We start from the raw sequence: 18,703 nt of genomic DNA, 5'->3' as shown, positions 1-18,703 counted from the left end.
CTGTGCAAAACCACAGAGCAGGTAAGTATAAAGCAAGTCGATGTTTTATGGTTCTTTTATTAATGAATGCTCAGTATAAGCAGCCTGCCTAGGAACACCCGCACCTCCAGACAGACCTCCACCCATCAAGACATTTTAAAATTTTCATAACTCCTCCTAAGATCCAACAAACTGCTTGCATCAGGGCTGAGTACTATTGACAGGAGAACTCAAGGTAGGGAGCTGTGATGTTTTCAGAAAGCTATGTACAGCACCCTGGCAACCCCTTCCATTAGTTATAATCTTCCTATATTGCTTAGAGAACCACAGAGATCCAGTGACGATGTCACTGAATCTTGAAATAGGTGGGTAATAAAATTAGAAAGGTTTTATTAAACAATGTTATTAGCATGGAGTAGCAACCAGGGAGGGGAAAGTATACGCAGTTTAAACTTCATCCTTATTAATTTATTAAAGCAAAATTAGATTGACAATTCTTCTTTTGGAACATTAAAATTCTGAAGTGACTGCACTCCACTATTTCTCTCCTCAAACGTAAAAGTAAGGGGTCTATGTCAACGGAACACTAAACACACTAAAAAAGCACACCGCTGTGATTTATAAATAGGCTTTTTTTTCAGAGATATTGCAGCCTTACTAAACTGAACCCAATGTTTCACTATTTAATACCTCTGAAGCTGCCTTTGTTGTGCTGTGGTCATACAGAATCTGTATTCATCTAGAATCCACTTGAATATAAAGCAGATTTAGCTGTGTTTTTACAGCCTTATCTATGACTCAAGAACAGACTTTGTTTTTCCAAGATTTAGCATTGAATGTCTAGCGGGCAGGACACTGAATTCCTGTGTCTTTCTTTTTCAGGGATCACTTAAGGAGAAAACCCTGGAGAATTTGCCGAAGTATGTTGTGAAAGATGTAAGTGTGTTTTTCTGGGCCCTGAAATCAATTTGGTAGGAATAAATCTCATATTGATGTGCTCAGGAGACAAATGTATTTGTGTTCTTTTCCCCCATTCTTTTTATTGAAAAAGGCTGCACAGGTGGATTTTATTAGTGGCTTATTTTCCCTTTTTAATTAAAGTGGATGTATACCCTCACATATACCCAGTGAAGTGTACAGCCTCAGATGGTACACAGAGATGAGACAAATCTCCCTATATAGGTTTTACATGTACTGTATATCTGCAGTCCTAAGCTTTCTATATTCTTTAGAAAGTGCACACTGTGTTAGAAAAATGTCTTCCTGTTTCAGCAATGGAAGGGGAGTCTAGACATACACTGTGTGTGAGCTGATTGGAGGAAAGGTACCCCCCCCTCCCCTCCACATAGGCAGAGGAACAAAGAAACTTGCAGAGCTGTGCTGTGAATAGACCAGCTCTTTGCTTATCTATCTCGAAGTCCCTTCCCCAACACAATTTTTCAGCTGCTTTTATCTACTGTGTGGGAGAGCTTGTCGGATGTTATCATGCTGATAACAGGGGAACGGCGCAGCGGAAAGACACAGGACTTAGGGCTTTTCTAGAGAGATAAGTAAACTCTACAGATATATGTGGTCAGGTCAGACTTCATGAATGGGGTTTACATCCACTTTAACTTAAAGTTTTTCCAAACCCACAACAGTAAAATCAGTCTGTATATGCAGTAAAGCATGCTTGTTATACTCACTGTGGAACCTATGGGGTTAATCCTGCACGTTATGTAAAAAGGCCGTTTCATCCTTCTCTGATCCTCCCCTTCTTCCACAGTCCCCAGTCAATCAGCTGATAGTGCAGAACCTTTGGGGACCAGCTGCACATGCTGTTTGGTGTGTATTGCGAAAGAGTTTTTTTTTTTTTTTTTCTTGGGAGGGTTCATGTGATCAGCACAGAGCCAATCAGCATTGTCCAGATAGAGGGTCAGGGGTCACTTAGCCTCATACAGTAGGAGTAGAAAGAAAACTCCTCCTTCAAGCTTTACTAGACCCTGATAGAAGTCACAAGGCTGCTATATACTGATGATAAGAAAAGGTATTTAGCAGTTTATATTTACTAAAATAATTGCATTCCCATGTTCTGTGTACTGTTGGAGACCAGATGAAGTGAATGCAGGGTCCTGGGTTTAGGAACACTTTAAGAGACCTATTCCCCATACCTACAATTGGATAAGAGGTTAAGTAAATATAATAAAACACTGCATGGAAATACACGGAGGCAGGAAAAAAGCCAGCCATAGATGAATTGAAATTCAGCCGGTTCAGCATGGACTAGATACATTTTGATCCATCCATGGCAGGCCGGTTTTACAGAAGTCAATCACTCCATCGACTTCTGTACAACCAGCCTGTTGGAATTTTCTGTTGATCAGTGCCGCTGACGCTAATGAGTGTATTCTTATGGTGGGGGGAAGTCTCCCCGGTGTCAGAATACAATCGCTCAGCATAAGGGATTCCACAATCCACCTCATATGTGTGGATAGGGGAATCAGTTTATTTTCTTTTGTTCAACCTGTTGTTTGAACAAAAAAAAAAAAAAAAATTAATCATTGCATTTCCTACCTTAGTTTTAAATTCTTGCCACATAAAAAGTTAGTCCCATGGTATTGCATTTTGGAGTCATTTAGAGTACAGTGGGTACGGAAAGTATTCAGACCCCCTTACATTTTTCACTCTTTGTTATATTGCAGCCATTTGCTAAAATCATTTAAGTTCATTCTTCTTCCTGGACAAAAACCTTCAGAGTGCTCTGGACCTCAGACTGGGCCGAAGGTTTACCTTCCAACAAGACAATGACCCTAAGCACACAGCTAAAATAACGAAGGAGTGGCTTCACAACAACTCCGTGACTGTTCTTGAATGGCCCAGCCAGAGCCCTGACTTAAACCCAATTGAGCATCTCTGGAGAGACCTAAAAATGGCTGTCCACCAACGTTTACCATCCAACCTGACAGAACTGGAGGAGATCAAAAGGGGGCTTCTACTAAATACTGAGCAAAGGGTCTGAGTACTTAGGACCATGTGATATTTCAGTTTTTCTTTTTTAATAAATCTGCAACAATGTCAACAATTCTGTGTTTTTCTGTCAGTATGGGGTGCTATGTGTACATTCATGAGGAAGAAGAATGAACTTAAATGATTTTAGCAAATTGGCTGCAATATAACAAAGAGTGAAAAATTTAAGGGGGTCTGAATACTTTCCGTACCCACTGTACATATCAGTGTCACGTTTTACAGTTGCACACCTTTCCCTCAGATTTATATGTTCATAAACATGAAGAAGAAACATAAGGGGTCTACAGGCTGCTCTCTCTAAAATAATGTAAATGGCTCCTTTCCTTTTTCTTGCTCACTTTGTTCCCCCCACTACTAGTTGAAGATGGCTGCATTTTTCAAGTTATGGGATAGTGTCAAATGTTCTCCCAAATACAGTCTTTTATTAACTTTTTTTTTACAAAAGCAGAGTGATATTTAAGGTGGAGTAGCAGGTGACTGACAAATCTGGAAGGGCAAATTACTTAGGCATGGCCATACATGGTTCGAAACTCAGCCGAGATTGGAACTGGTAATGGGCAGGCTGAATGTACCAAGTTGATCGCTCAACTTGGGTAAAACCAGCCTGGTGGATTCTCTTGTGAATATCGCTAGTGGCTACTATACCTGCCTGCAAAAATCACTGTCTTCTCCCGGCGGGAACGGCTTGCCCCACCTGCCCCCCTGCTGGGTAAAGACAGTGGCCCGGCAGGAGGGATTCCTACATCAGCACTGTCTGTGTTGATGGGGGAATCAAACAAATTTCTTTCCTGCAGCCCGTGGCCAGCCTTACTGTTTGCAGTAAATCCAACTCCAGGCAACTTATAAATGATCCCTTGCAGTGTGCTGTGCCTGTTCTGGGGGGAACAAAAAACAATTTACATTCCTCCAGCTTCCCCACAACTTCTTCCCCAAGCTCCAGCAATTTAGGGTCTTGATGCCATCAAGATCAAAGCAGCATTGGACAGGGTGTCCCCCAAGAGACAGTGTGTCCCTAGAGCGTAGAGGTACATTATCTGCCAGGGGGAGCGGAGGATCAGGTAAAAAAAAATTGTTTCTCCTCTCCCCTAGGCAACAAAAATGTTATTAACCCTTGCATGGCAGAGGATAATTTTAAAGTGATACTAAAGTCTTTTATTTTTTTTTCTTTAAAAATAACAAACATGTTATACTTATGTGCTCTGTGCAGTGGTTTTGCACAGAGCAGCCCCAATCTGCCTCTTCTTGGGTCCCTATCTGACTCTCCTGGCCCCTCCCTCCTGCCAAGTGCCCCACACAGCAAGCAGCTTGTTTTGGAGGCACCCGAGCCAAGCGACTGCTCTGTTTGTCCATTCGGACATGGAGCTGCGGCTTGGCCCCACCCCCTCTCTCCTCGTTGGCTCACTGACTTTGACAGCAATGGCTGACTTTGACAGCAATGGCGCCCGCTGTGTGTCTCAGCCAATCATGAGGGAGAGTCCTGGACAGCCGAGTCTCTCGTGCAACATTGCTGGATCAATATGGGCCTCAGGTAGGTATAAGGGAGGCTGCTACAAACATAAGGTTTTTTATCCTAATGCGTCGAATGCATTAGGATAAAAAACCTTATGCCTTTAGAACCACTTTAAATGTTCCCAGAGTTGTGCTTTAAGCTTTTTAAACTTTAAGAGCCCTTTCACACTGGAGCGCTTTTCAAGCACTTTGGCGCTAAAAAAACCCAATAAACATAAGTAAAACAACTTGTGGAGGACAACAGGTCTCTCCTGCCGCTGCGACCGTGGCATCCCCTTAGGCAGAAGGGTAAGTAAATAGAGATGGTAAAGGTAACAAACTTGTAGAGTAATCCTTACAAATTTCCTGTAATCAGCATACGAACAATAGTTTAGTGTATCCTGTGAGCTACTATATTATGTTGGTATGTATGCTGCAATCACTCTGTGCTTTCTCTATACACATACATATAATAATATATAGTTCTAGTGCTGCGCATACACAAATATGACTGATGGGTGAATAACGGTGATGTTGCAATGTAAAATAGATTAATAGTCCTATACAAAAATAATCTTGTGCTTTAAAATCAAAATCAAAATACATTGAAGGTTACTAACTTGTATATCCCAAGTGTTTGCCTTGGTGCGCCAAAATAGTGAATATTAGCATATGTGACAATTTTTAAAATAATCAATTAGAAAAAATCTGCAGTGTGACAATAAATAATTAATTTATATGACAATGTAAAAAAGCATTATGACATCAATGATACAGTTTGTGCGATTTTGGTGCGGTATTGGGTGAATTATAAATTGTTTGCTGCTCTGTGCTCTATGGATGTCCCTTCAATTACTCCGCTATGTGTTGACACTTTAAGAAGTGCTCCCCCCTATAGATGGATCCTCACCTCTATTGTTGTGACCTTGCTATTTAAGCTTGGTCATAAAGCGCTTTTTATCCACACTGGGATATTATGGGCTGCTTGTTCCTCTTGTCTCCTCAAAGGGGTGCTCTCCTCTAGATGGCGGAGCTCCTCCTATGATGTAGTTAGTGTTGTTTCATAAATTGGGGAGAAAGAGACTGATAGTGCTTTACCTCTCTAAAATTTTATTAAAATAAATACAAGGGTACATTCACATGTCTTTGGTGTTTGTAGCGCACCAATCTGTACAGGCAGAATGCAGTAATTATGCTTGGATTGTGCCAAGTGTGTTCCTCTCTGTATACAGCCAGGCTCCGTCTCCACTGGGGCCCCTCCCCTACCCGTGTCAGCACAGGGTCATGTGCCTTTCTCAGGGGAACATATCCCATTCCTCAGGGGGACACAGAATATGTATAGACCAACAGTTTAGTGTATCCTGTGAGCTGCTATAATATGTTGGTATGTATCCTGCAATCACTCTGTGATTTATCTATACACATACAAACAATATTATATAGTAATACTGCTGCGCATACACAAATATAAATAAATAAAATAAGGTGTCAACACATAGAGTAATTGGAGGCACACCTATAGAGCATGGAGCAGCAAACAATCTATAATTCACCTAATACCACACCAAAATGGCACGCACTGTGTCATTGATGTCATAATGCTTTTTTACATTGTTATATAAATTATTTATTGTCACACTGCATATTTTTTAGAATTGATTATTCTAAAAATCGTCACGTATTCTAATCACTATTTTGGCACACCAAGGCAAACACTTGGTATATACAAGTTAGTAACCTTAAATGTATTTTGATTTTAAAGTACAGGATTATTTTTTGTATGGACTATTAATAAATTTCACATTGTAACATCACCCTTATTTACCCATCAGTCATATTTGTGTATGCAGAGCACTATAACTATGTAACCGCATACAAACAATGATAGAACGTTCCCAGGAACCCTCCCAGACAAGGGTTATACAAAGATGCCTTAGTGGCACCCTGGTTCTCAAGCGGATCAGCCAACCAGGGATAGCCTCCTAGTCTTCTTCCACCAGTGCTCTACTGGCTGGACAAATGGCGTTCTCATTAGCATCAAGCCAGGCAGAAGCTTCTGCAGCAGTTTCAAAGAAGTAGGCCTGCCCTCTAGCAGTGATGTGCAGCGTTGCAGGGTTTAGCATGGCATTTGAGGCTTGTAGCTTTCAAAGGCTCTGTTTTGCGGTTGACAATTGTGCTCTGCTCTTCTGGACCTCTGCAGAGAAGTCAGGGTAAAAAAAGTCCATTAAACGGTATATCCTGTTATTGTCTGGCCAGTCTCAGTTTGATTTTCTTATCTTCAGAATTTAACAGGCATGCCAGCATAGTGAGTAGAGGGCAGTCAGGTTGTAGAGGCCTGGGAGAAACCCTATAAACCCTTTCCACTGCATATAGAGATGTAAATGCTTCCTTGCCAAACATGTCCATTAACCATTGCTCCACAAAGGCTGTGGAGTCTCTGCCCTCTACCTTCTCTGGTAGACAAACCATACGGACATTGTTGCGCTGCAGACAATTTTCAATGTCCTCAGTGTGCAGATCAGTGGCTCTAGCTAAGCGTGCGGCAGACTGGTATTCTCTGACAAGGGGGGTAACTGATCTTCCAGGTCACTGACCTTGATTTCCACAGCCGTTGTACACTCCCTGACTTTCTGCAAGTCTTGCCTAATCAGTGCCACCGCCTCTTTTAGTCCCCCAAAGAGATCTTTCAGCGTGTACACTTATTCACTGCCCAGAGTATTGCTGCTAATGTGGGCTGCTTACATGAGTCCTCTGCTTCCTCAGTATCAGTAAGCTGCTGGTCAGTCACAGGAGCTGGGCCTAGAACACTCTCTGCGGCCTCCTGCTCTATATGTAATAGTTCTGGGGGACACACAGTATCCTCTTCCATCACCAATTCCGATGTTCCCAACTGCTTACGGGCATAAAATCTCATATCCCATGATGCTGCAACAGGCTCAGGGCAGCTCCCGGACCGGTAGCAGGTAATATGGAACATGAATAAGAGGCAATATGGAACATGGGTGAGCCAAAAGATCGCTGCTGTGAGACTGGAAACAGGATTGTTGCAGAAATGTCGGGAGGTCCGTTGAAAAGCGTCTGCTCACATGCTGCTCTTGGCCACGCCCCGTACAGAGATTGTTAAATAAATTGGAAGAAAAGAGGACTATGCATGGTGGGGCCACTCCTGTACCCTTTACATTTCACAACATTATTGTTTAAAAGCTTAAAAAAATGCTAATTGAATTCTAAAATCAACTCCATAGTAAACGACATGGCAAATCCAAACCTGAACTATAGCACGGATTCAGCTATTTTACTTGTTTGTGCACAGATTTGAGTAAACTGACACCTGATTTTTTGATGTGAGATGTGTTCTTTGCATATCCTTACCGACTGCTTGTTGTGGATTGTTGCACTTTGCATATTGTCATTTATTTTTGTATTGCTTTACTGATAAAGACATTGTTTTTTATTGTGGAGCTTTTTACATCTCTAACTTCCCTTTCAGTCCAAACTGCCTCTCCTGCTGAGTCGTATGAATGAAGTGGGGAAGATTTTTCTGGTCACCAACAGCGACTATAAATATACTCATGTAAGTGCTAATTAAATATTCACCTCACTGTATGTTGCCAGGGTGCTAGAGAGCATGTAGGCTCCTCGGAGATGAATGTGGCAACAGCCTAATTTTCTTTAACCCCTTCCTGTGTAACATTGGTAGAGCTAGGCCTTGATACGGGCGTAGACAAGGTTATAACAGCTGCAGTCATAATGTAGGAGATGGGAGCTGATCCTTTCAGCATCTGGACAATGATTACTCAAAATTACTTAAAATTGTTTACCTAGCAATAATATTTTCCATAAAAATTTCCTTGTATGAAAAATCTTAAGGATGCATTATTAGGCCTTGGGCACACAGGCGTACCAAAGCGTATACCCATGTGAAGTACCACGCTTGCCTGCATGGGATGCACAGGTGTTCCGTACCCAATTCCCCCCCCTCCCACCGAAAGGTGCCAAATTAGGCAGCGGAGTGGGGGGAGGAAGCAAACAAGCGGAACTTCCCCTTTTGGGTGGAGCTCCACTTTAAGGGTAAGACAAATCTAAATGCCCAAGCACAATTTTGAAACTTTGACATGTGTTAGTAAAACTGTGGGAGAGGGAGAGAAGGAGAAAGCAGCGCCACGTGACCACTTTGTGTAGCACAGATTTTTATGAAGAAGTAAAATTGCATAAAAGGTTACACTCGCAAAGGTATCAGGTGTGCAGGAGTCTCAAGCCAGAGAGCTCTAAAAAGCATCCTGCACGTGGCCAGGCTGTCTGTCCGTGCTGCGGCTCCAGTAGTAGAGAAATGTCGGAGGACGCCGGGGAGCGAGCTGTCAAGAGCCGGGGCACCACCTGTCAACCCTCGGGAGAGAACAACCAGTTGGAATGCGTTTCGGAGGCTAGCCACACCTCTTTCCTCAGCCAGTCTGCTACAACTACACAAAGTGGTCGCTTGGCACCCCCCCCCCCCCATTCTGTTTCAGCATGGGTTTCCAGTCCTTCTGAACAGGCAGCCTCGCTCCCATTTTGGATCGCAGTCAGCAACTTTACATTATTTCCAGGCATTTTTAGACTTGAATGAAGTTTTATGCCCTTGATACCTACGTGGACAGTGCCACCATACCACAGTGTGGACATTCATTTTACCTTGCATTCTGACAGAGAAGGGTAACATTGTTTCTCTTTTTTTTAGTAAAACTGTACATATCATCACAACTACTTTGTGCATCCAGATGGATTATACCACGTTTTTATCAGAACAAATTGGGCTTTCTTTAAGTGGTAAATTTTATTTTTTTCATTATCAAATGAAAACTGGCCCAAAATAGTAAAATTAATCTTTTTTTTTTTTTTTTTTAATTTAGCTGTATATTTTTTGCTACTACCATAACCTTTCACCAAAGAACAACCCAAATTAAATTCCCCTGCTCCTGACGATCAAAATGATGCCACATATGTGTATGTTAGTTTGTGCCTGTAGTATGTCAGAAACAATTGTGCCCATTTTGCGTTTTTTTAATCCTACCTGAAACACACTGATACTAAGAAAAAAAAAAAAAAGAGAATACTAACCCTGACCTTGACCCACACACAAACCCTGGCACTGACCTAGATGAAACCTTTATCTAGGTATTTTTTTATTATTATTATTATTTATTTATTTTCTCTGCAAGGAGAGAGAGAGATAATGAATAGCCCTCTCCTTCATTCACAGAGAAAGAAAACAGGCTACAGGCTTCACAGTGACTGATCGCTGTGATAACCAGTCAGAGGCTATCACAGCAATCAGGTGACCTGGAATCAGGAGGTCCGGGTCCTGATCGTTAGTACGGGGCCCGGGGCTCTCTGTGAAACCCCAGTCTCTATACACAAAGGGCGATACGCACATATGCAGCCCCACAGAAAAAAGGCCAGTCCAGCGGGGCTGCATATATGGGTACAGTCGGCGTGAACAAATGACAACACCCTTAACATGCATTAGTGTTCTGCAGTGCCATTTTTTTGTGAATGCCAGCAGAACACATCTCCAAAATGCATGTGCACTGCCATAAAATCCTGCCACGTGTTTGCATGCATTGCTGTGCGTTTCAAGCGCATTAATTTTTAATGCGCTGCTTAACAAACTGCATTGCAGCACACAGCATTATGTTGTGAAAAGGCCCCAAGAACCATTTCAGGCTGAGGAGAGAATGACTACAACATCCATATTCAAAGTGAGTGACCAGGAACACGAAAGCATGAAAAGACCTTACTGGTTCACATTTCTGCGATGCGGGAACGCTGCGAATATACAGCGTGTTCCCGCATCGCATCCGCACCCCTGGCAGTTCACACTGCCATATGCGATACGCTGGGGGTGTCAATTAAAAGTTAACGACACCCCCAGATCAAATCGCATATCGCAGTGCGATCTGAAAGTTCGCACAGAATTGGATCGCACTAGTGTGAACCACCATGCAATCCGATTCTGCTGCGGACCAAAATGGGTCCTGTGCGTGTTTTAGTGCGATTGCGGTGCGAATTCAGCCATACAAACTGCATGGCTGAATTTGCACCGCACAGACATCGCATGTAATTTTAGGAGCAGTGCGCTCCGAATTACATGCAATCTCTGTGATCGAACAAATGTAAACCTGGCAGAAACCTGCAATGAAACAGGACATGATTACTGCTGTTGCTGAGCTCTACTCCTGACAATGCTAGATGCCTGGCTGTCAAACTGACTATCTTGTTTCAGTTCTTTGGATCAATGACTGGACAGAAGACAAAGACTTTACTGATCCACCTACTTGTAATTTCAGTCAGTGAAAATATAAAACTTAATGAGACAGCAGTATTTCCAGCTAACTAGCATTTACAAGAGGAAGACAACCCTGGCAACTCCTAGATTTCACTCATGGCAGGTTTACCTTAAACTTAAACCCGGGATAGCAAAGAAAAAATAGTTTAGACACTTCAAACTTTGCTAGTTAAAAATGTAATAAACTTTGCTGGGAGTACCCTAATATATCTTTAAAATGGTGCAGCACAGTCTCCTGATAATGTCTTTTCTGGCGGTCTGGGTAAAGGTTCACGCTGATGGGTCACATTTAAAGCTGAGTGTTGTGTAAACAGCATTGCTGTATATAACAGAGCTGCAGAGTGAGAGGTCACTGAGTTTACAAAGTATACAGAAGTAAGCCAGCTGGTAAGACGGCTCATTTTACACTAGCTCATTTTACTACACAAAAATGCCCAGGCTTCAGTTTCCATACGTTAAATTTTTATAAATTCAGTATCTACTTTTCATAAACGTCAGTACATTTCAGTTAGTGTTTTTTTTTTCAGTCCACATGTGCCTTCAGCGTATTAAAATACCTCGTGACCAGGGTTAACTTGTAACTAGAAAGCAGATGTGCGTTTTTGCAAGAGTTACTGGTGTTAGCAAGGAGTTTGTGGCTTGTTAAAGTGTATTAGTATAACCGAAAAAAAAAATGTAATATATTGCAACTTTCCTGTCCCTGTGGTTTTCTTTTAAAGCTTTTTTCTTTATTTTCACCTGGTGATGTGGCCATAACACACTTCCTGTGTGGTTGACAATGCTCTCTTCCTTTACTGTATGTATGGAGAAGCAGCATTGTCACCCTCCTGATTTGGACTACAAAACACCTCCCCCTCTCCTGATTTTCATACCTAGGGGTAGGAGTTCTAAAGTTTACAGGCTGAATTGGGAGGGCAGATAACACTGTTTAGGATTTTAGTGCAGCAGAGGTAGGGCATTACAAGCTCACCAGCTCACTGATGGTAGAATCCACCATTTTTATTTTTACATATAACAAATATAGAAAATTGCTTAAGATAGTAGCTAAACCCAAGAACAAATGCAATATATTGTAGCTACCAGTCCTTCTAAATGGTGGCTGGGTTAGTTTTTATTTTCAGGAATTTTTTTTTTTTTTTTGTTACTTGATGATCCACCTAGTAAGACACTTCCTGTATTTGGGTGACAAGGCTCACTTGTACTGTATCTTTGGGCTCTTTCACACGGCGTTCCGTGTGTCCGTATATCATCCTATTTTTTTGCGGACATAATGTATGTCAATGGCATTGCTGATGTCAGCGGATGACCATCCGCTGACATCCGATTTTCTTCCTTTCAGTTCTGTTCCGTTTTTTGGAACGGAACAGAACCCTATTTTTGTTCCGTTTAAATAACGGAACAGATGCAAAATCGGATTTTGCATCTGTTCCTCAATGCCCATAGACATACAGTATGTGCGTATATCATCCACAAACGGATGGGATGATATGCGGACATACGGAGCGGATGACACAAGTGTCATCCGTGTCCGTGCAAAAAAAAAAAAAAAGCGCCGGAGCGGAAGAAAAAAACTGAGCAACCGTGTGAAAGAGGCCTTAGGATGTTGGTACCTTCCTGATTTGGACTACATAACACCTCCATGTCTCCCAAATGCCAAAATGCCGGGAAAGGTGGTCCATAGTTCACTGTCTGAATTGGAAGGAAGGATAACATTGTTTAGAATATCATCAAAGCGATATTAAATCCAAACCAAAAAATGTAATATATTGCAGCTTACCAATCATTAGATGTGGTGGCTGCATTGGCTTTCTTTTTTTTATTCCTGTTTTCACCGGGTGATCTGGCCAGTAACACACCAACTGTATTCTAAAGGCAACACTCTGGATGAAGGAGCACAGGGGGCAAATGTAGACAACCGCATTGTCAGTCTGGAAAGAACTGTTAGATGTACTAGAAGAATTAGATACACTAACAAATTGAAGCCAAACTCCAGCTCACACTTTAAAAGCAGTTAGTTTTTTCTTTTGGTATAAAGGTTTTACAAAAAACTGATCATTGGAAGCACCCCTGTCAGTGGTAAATAGTTTGTCTCATCTCTTTAACTGATACGTTCTGCTGGAGAGCTTGTTCTTTTAAAAACAACAGTCTTACTGGCCAGATCACCAGATGAAAATAGAAGAAATATAGTTTAACCACTTCCATACCGGCGCATAGTAATATGACGCCGGCAGGATGGCTTTACCGTTCCGGGCGGCGCGCAGCGCAGCGATCAGGGATGAGGCTCGTCCCTCGGACATAGTCCATCCCTGATCAAGGTAAACAGCCAATAGAAATTGGCTGTTTACCATGTGATCGGCTGTGTCAATCACAGCCGATCACATGAGCGGCTCCAGCACGAGCCGCTCGTTCTCTGCAATGCGTGCCCCCGGGGGCGCGCAGAGCAGCGATCGGGGACGAGGCTCGTCCCTCGGACAGAGCCGATCCCCGATCTAGGTAAAGAGCCAATGAAATTGGCTCTTTACCATGTGACCGGCTGTGTCCAATCACAGCCGGTCACAAATGTCAACAGAGAACACGGTAACTAGCTGTCACCGTGTTCTCCTCCTCACACACTGATCCTGTGTGAGGAAGAGAGTGTGGTAACAGCTAGTTACCAATTACAGTGCACGCTAAACACACTGCCCCCCCCCCCCCCAATAAAGAGCACCTGTCACTAGCCCATCAAAGTACCCGAGTACCTGTCACCAGCCCATCAGGTGCTCTGATGACAGGTACTCGGGTACTCTGATGGGCTGGTGACAGGTATTCGGGTACTCTGATGACGGGTACTCGGGTACTCTGATGGGCTGGTGACAGGTATTCGGGTACTCTGATGACGGGTACTCGGGTACTCTGATGACAGGTATGCAGGTACTCTGATGACGGGTACTCGGGTACTCTGATGACGGGTACCCGGGTACTCTGATGACGGGTACTCTGATGACGGGTACTCGGGTACTCTGATGACAGGTACTCGGGTACTCTGATGACGGGTACTCGGGTACTCTGATGACGGGTACTCTGATGACAGATACTCGGGTACTTTGAGTACCTGTCAACGGAGTACCCGTCATCAGAGTACCCGAGTACCTGTCACCTACCCATCAGAGTACCCGAGTACCTGTCACTGTCACCTACCCATCAGAGTACCCGAGTACCTGTCACCTACCCATCAGAGTACCCGAGTACCTTCCACCTGCTCATCAGAGTACCTGACGCCTGAAGTACCCGAGTACTTGCCGCCTGCTCATCAGTACCCATCACTACTCATCAGTACCTATCACGTATCAGTACTGATCATCAGTACAGTATCACCTATCAGTATCGGTACTACTCATCAGTACCTATCACCTGCCTGTCACCTGCCCATCAGAGTACCCGAGTACCTGTCACTTGCCTATGGGAGTACCCGAGTACCTGCCACCTGCTCATCAGTACCAGAGTACCTGTCACCTGCCTGTCACCTGCCCAGCAAAGTACCCGAGTACCTGTCACCCTTCATACAGCCACCATGTCCAAGTCCAAAAAGGTTTATATACGTCCTCCGTTTAAACCTAAATACCGGTGTTATGGCAGCAGATAGCTGCCATAACCCTGGTATTTTTTTAAACGGTGGACGGTTGGCTTTCCGATAAGGGTGGTCCCAGCAGCGGATTCGCCATGGGATCACCCTTCCGGGATGGCGGAAGAGGCGCTGCGTTCCGGTCCTTTTCCCCGCTTACCGGACCCGCTGGCAGCGGGGAAAACGATCCGGTCCCGGATCCTCACAGACAGGATGTCGAGTGAGGGCAAGCTTGCCCTCACTTGACTCTATGGTCTTGGAGGACCGGAGCTACGGAAAATGTTGTTGCCTAGCAACCGGTTTAAAGGTCCTTTTTTTTTTTTTTTCATTTTATATAATTATTATTTTTTTTTTTTTATATCTTTTAGTGTACTTGTGAGATCTGAGGACTTTTTGACCCCAGATCTCACAAAAAAGAGGTCCTGTTGTGCCTATTTCTATTACAAGGTATGTTTACATTCCTTTTAATAGAAATAAAAATGATCAATTTTTTTTTTTTTTTTTAAACGGTATAAAAATAAAAAATAATAAATAAAATAAATAGTAAAAAAAAAAAAATTAAAGCGCCCTGTCCCCGTTAGCTCGCGCGCAGAAGCGAACGCATACAGAAACCCCGCCCACATATGTAAACGGTGTTCAAACCACACATGTGAGGTATCGCCGCAATCGTTAGAGCAAGGGGAATAATTTGAGCCCTAGACCTCTTCTGTAACTCAAAGATGGCAAGCTGTAGAAATTTTTAAATTGTCGCCTATGGGGATTTTTAAGTACCAAAGTTTGTCGCCATTCCGTGAGCGTGAGCAATTTTAAAACATGACATGTTGGGCATCTATTTACTCGGCGTAACATTATCTTTCACATTATGGAAAAAAATTGGGCTAACTTTACTGGTTTCTTATTTTTTAATTAAAAAAAGTGAATTTTTTCCAAAAAAATTGTGTTTGGAAGACAGCTGCGCAAATACGGTGTGATAAAAAATATTGCAATATCTCCATTTTATTCTCTAGGGTCTCTGCTAAAAAAAATATATAATGTTTGGGGGTTATAAGCAGTTTTCTAGCAAAACATCTGATTTTAGCTTGTAAACACCAAATGTCAAAAATAGGCCTAGGCAAGTGGCTAGGATGCATGATGGTGCTCCTTGTATTTTAGGCCCCTCTATATGGCTAGGCGGTGAAAAAGTCTCACACATGTGGTATTGCCATACTCAGGAGGAGTGGCAGAATGTATTTTGGGGTGTCATTTTTGCTATGTACATGCTATGTGTTAGGAATATCCTATAAATTGACAACTTTGTGTAAAAAAAAAAGTTTTCATTTTTTTCCCACATTTTCCAAAAACTTGTGGAAAAAAATTATATGTTCAAACGACCCATAATGCCTCATAGAATATACGTTGGAGTGTTTGCTTTCCAAAATGGGGTCATTTTGTGGACTTTTCCATTGTATTGGTGCTCTAGGGCCTTCAAAAGTGTGATAGGTAGTAAGAAAGTTTTATTTGTATTTATGCTCCTAGAACGCCTGAAGGGGCTACTTGGACGTGGAGTCTCTTTTTGTGGCCAGGCTGTGTAAAAGTCTCACACATGTGGTATCACCATACTCAGAAGGAGTAGCAGAATGTATTTTGGGGTGTCATTTTTGCTGTGTACATGCTATGTGTTAGAAATGGCTTATAAATTGACAACTTTGTGGGAAAAAAAAGAAAAAAAAATGTTTTTCTTCATTTTCCCAAGAATTGTGGGAAAAAATTATAACTTCAAAAAACTCACCATGCCTCTTACTAAATACCTTGGACTGTCTACTTTACAAAAAGGGGTCATTTGGGGGGTATTTGTACTGTCCTGACATTTCAGGGCCTCAAGAAAGGAGATAGGCCGTCAGTACATCTGGTGTGATCAATTTTCAGCAATTGGTACCATAGCTTCTAGACTCAATAACTTTCACACAGACTAAAAAATATACACTAATTTGGGTTAATTTTACCAGAGATATGTAGCAGTATAGATTTTGGCCCAAATGTATGAAGAAAAATAAATTTTTTGCAAAATTGTATAATAGAAACTAAAAAAAAGTGTTTTTTTTTCAAAATTTTTGCTCTTTTTTTTGCTTATATCACAAAGAAAAAAAAACCCAGTTGTGATCAAATACCACCAAAAGAAAGCTCTATTTGTGTGAAAAAAATGATAAAAATTTTGTTTGGTTACAGTGTAGCCTGACTGAGCAATTGTCATTCAAAGTGTGAGAGTGCTGAAAGCTGAAAATTGGTCTGGGAAGGAAGGGGGTCTAACTGCTCTGTATGGAAGTGGTTAAAAAAGAAAACGAATTCAGCCATCACATTTAAGAATTTGTATGCTGCATTATAATACATGTTTCCTTTTGGGTTTAATATTTCTTTAAAGCAAAGGCAGGCAGTTGCAAGCTTAATAGATCTACAGGTATTTTTTTGCACCTGAACAGATATAACAAAACACTTTTCTGTTTAACATAGAAAAAGGGAGCAAATAAGATACGTTGTTTGTGTTACATACAATTTAAAATGGTAGTAAACACCAATTGGACACTTCTACCTAAAGGTAAGCTTATAAAGCTTACCTGTAGATAAAAAGGAATATCTTTTAAATGTGCGCTGTTTAGGAGATATTCACTGCTTCAGCAGCCGGTGATGTCACCGGCGCATGCAATCTCAAGGAACAGCATACTCATGCCGTCCCTTCTGAGCTCTGTGCCATGGCCATGACTTCAATGCGAATGCGGGGATGACGCCATTGCAGCTTGGTATTTCAATTGACTGGAGCCTGGGAAACCTGGAAGCAAGACCGGGGCAAAGATGGAGGCCCGGTCAATGGTGATAGTGCACCGCTGGAGGGCTTCATTTTAAGGTAAGTCTTTCATAATGTGCTAGTGTGCGATGCATACTAGCACAATATGACATTAACTTGCAGACTTTATTACCACAAAATGTATGTTTTTCCAGCTGAAAACAGTTCATATCCACTTATGTTTACATTGAAATTTATTTGCACTTTTTATTTATCTTGCAGAAAATAATGACTTACCTGTTTGACTTCGCCCATGGACCAAAGGTATAGTATTGCCATACATTTGGACTAGAGCAGATGTTCTCTAGTGACATCTTCTTAAGAGTCCTGCTTATGTGTTTAAACAAGACTCCTTAAAATATATTTCTAGCCCAAACTTTTTTTGTGTGAATGAAATGGCATATACAGCCAACTCAAACAAATGCAAAAAAAATTACTTGGTAGGAACCAATTTGAATATAATGTTTAATATAGATGATCAGGGCAGTTCCTTCCTAGGGGTAGCCCCAGGTTCGCACTCCTAGAATGTCCACAAGGATATTCTGGTCTTATTGCTGTTCAGTAGCTCTGATTCTGTGCAAACCACAAGCTCGGTATTAATGGGCTCCCTGCCCAGCCACTGCTCCTTTCACACAGACAGGTGCAATTACTGGGGGTCCTCAGTGATGCTGAGCCTGTTATCCGCTTCACAGAGCACAGCACAGTGCTGCCAGCCGGAAAGGGACTTTTCTCTTACGTCCTCCGACAGTCGCTGCCACCTCTAAGTCATCACTATTGGGTATTGAGTTCCGCTCCGCAGGAGTAGCTAGGCATAAGACTTAGTCAAAAGAACAAAGCATTTAGCATAGACACACCCATGGGGGCTGTCCCACTGGTCAATACCCCCCTGCAGTGATCCTTCCCAACCCAGTTTGTCTCTGCCTAGCGTCAGGAGTAGTCAGGCTTCCCTGTGCTGGGGCTTTCAGTCTCAGCCTTCTAATCTTTTCTTTTGATTTTTATTTTTAAAATGTCAGTTTTTCTTTGATTTACTAGCTGTTCATTTTGTCAGCTTAGTTTAGTCGGATCTTCGGATGAAGATAGATTCTGCGGAGCTGGGAATCGGACTGACCGCCCTGGTTCTCCAGGGTCAGAGGGATCCCCAGCCCGCCATCGAGCGTTCGGCCATGTGTTCGTCCTGGCATTATGAACGACCCATCCCTGCTTGCAGCAGGGATGCAGCCTGTGAGGTGGCTACCTCCCTGGACACATCTGCGGTTCTGCAGTGTCCTTTTCTTGGCTAACGGCATTCCCTGTCAGATGAGGACAGCGGCTTTCCGTTCATAGAGGCACCCCACGCCCTCTGGTACAGGTAAGTACTTCTGTGTGGGGCCTCTGTCTGGGGTGGCAGTCCTGTGTTGCTATGTGTTCACCATGTCTGTGCCTGTGTGGGGCTCCCTGATGCGATCCCTGTGGGGGTCGCTTGTACATGTGCTGCGGTGCTGTGTGT

The 18,703-nt window shown here is 42.6% G+C and overlaps 1 protein-coding gene across 2 annotated transcripts in view; it reads left to right on the top strand.

Moving 5' to 3' along the window:
* The window catches only part of NT5C2 (5'-nucleotidase, cytosolic II), a 242,470-nt gene that overhangs the window by 173,806 nt on the left and 49,961 nt on the right, over positions 1–18,703 (top strand). For both annotated transcript variants that reach the window (XM_082268055.1, XM_082268054.1), the window contains exons 9-11: positions 862–915; positions 7,964–8,047; positions 17,440–17,481. In XM_082268055.1, coding sequence (XP_082124181.1) covers positions 862–915; positions 7,964–8,047; positions 17,440–17,481 — 180 coding nt within the window. The remainder of the gene's footprint in view (positions 1–861; positions 916–7,963; positions 8,048–17,439; positions 17,482–18,703) is intronic.

This window comes from Pelophylax lessonae, assembly GCF_965119305.1.
Source record: "Pelophylax lessonae genome assembly, chromosome: 9".
NCBI lineage: Eukaryota > Metazoa > Chordata > Amphibia > Anura > Ranidae > Pelophylax > Pelophylax lessonae.
Note: the sequence above shows the minus strand (reverse complement) of the source record. Positions and strands in the feature narration are given on the sequence as shown.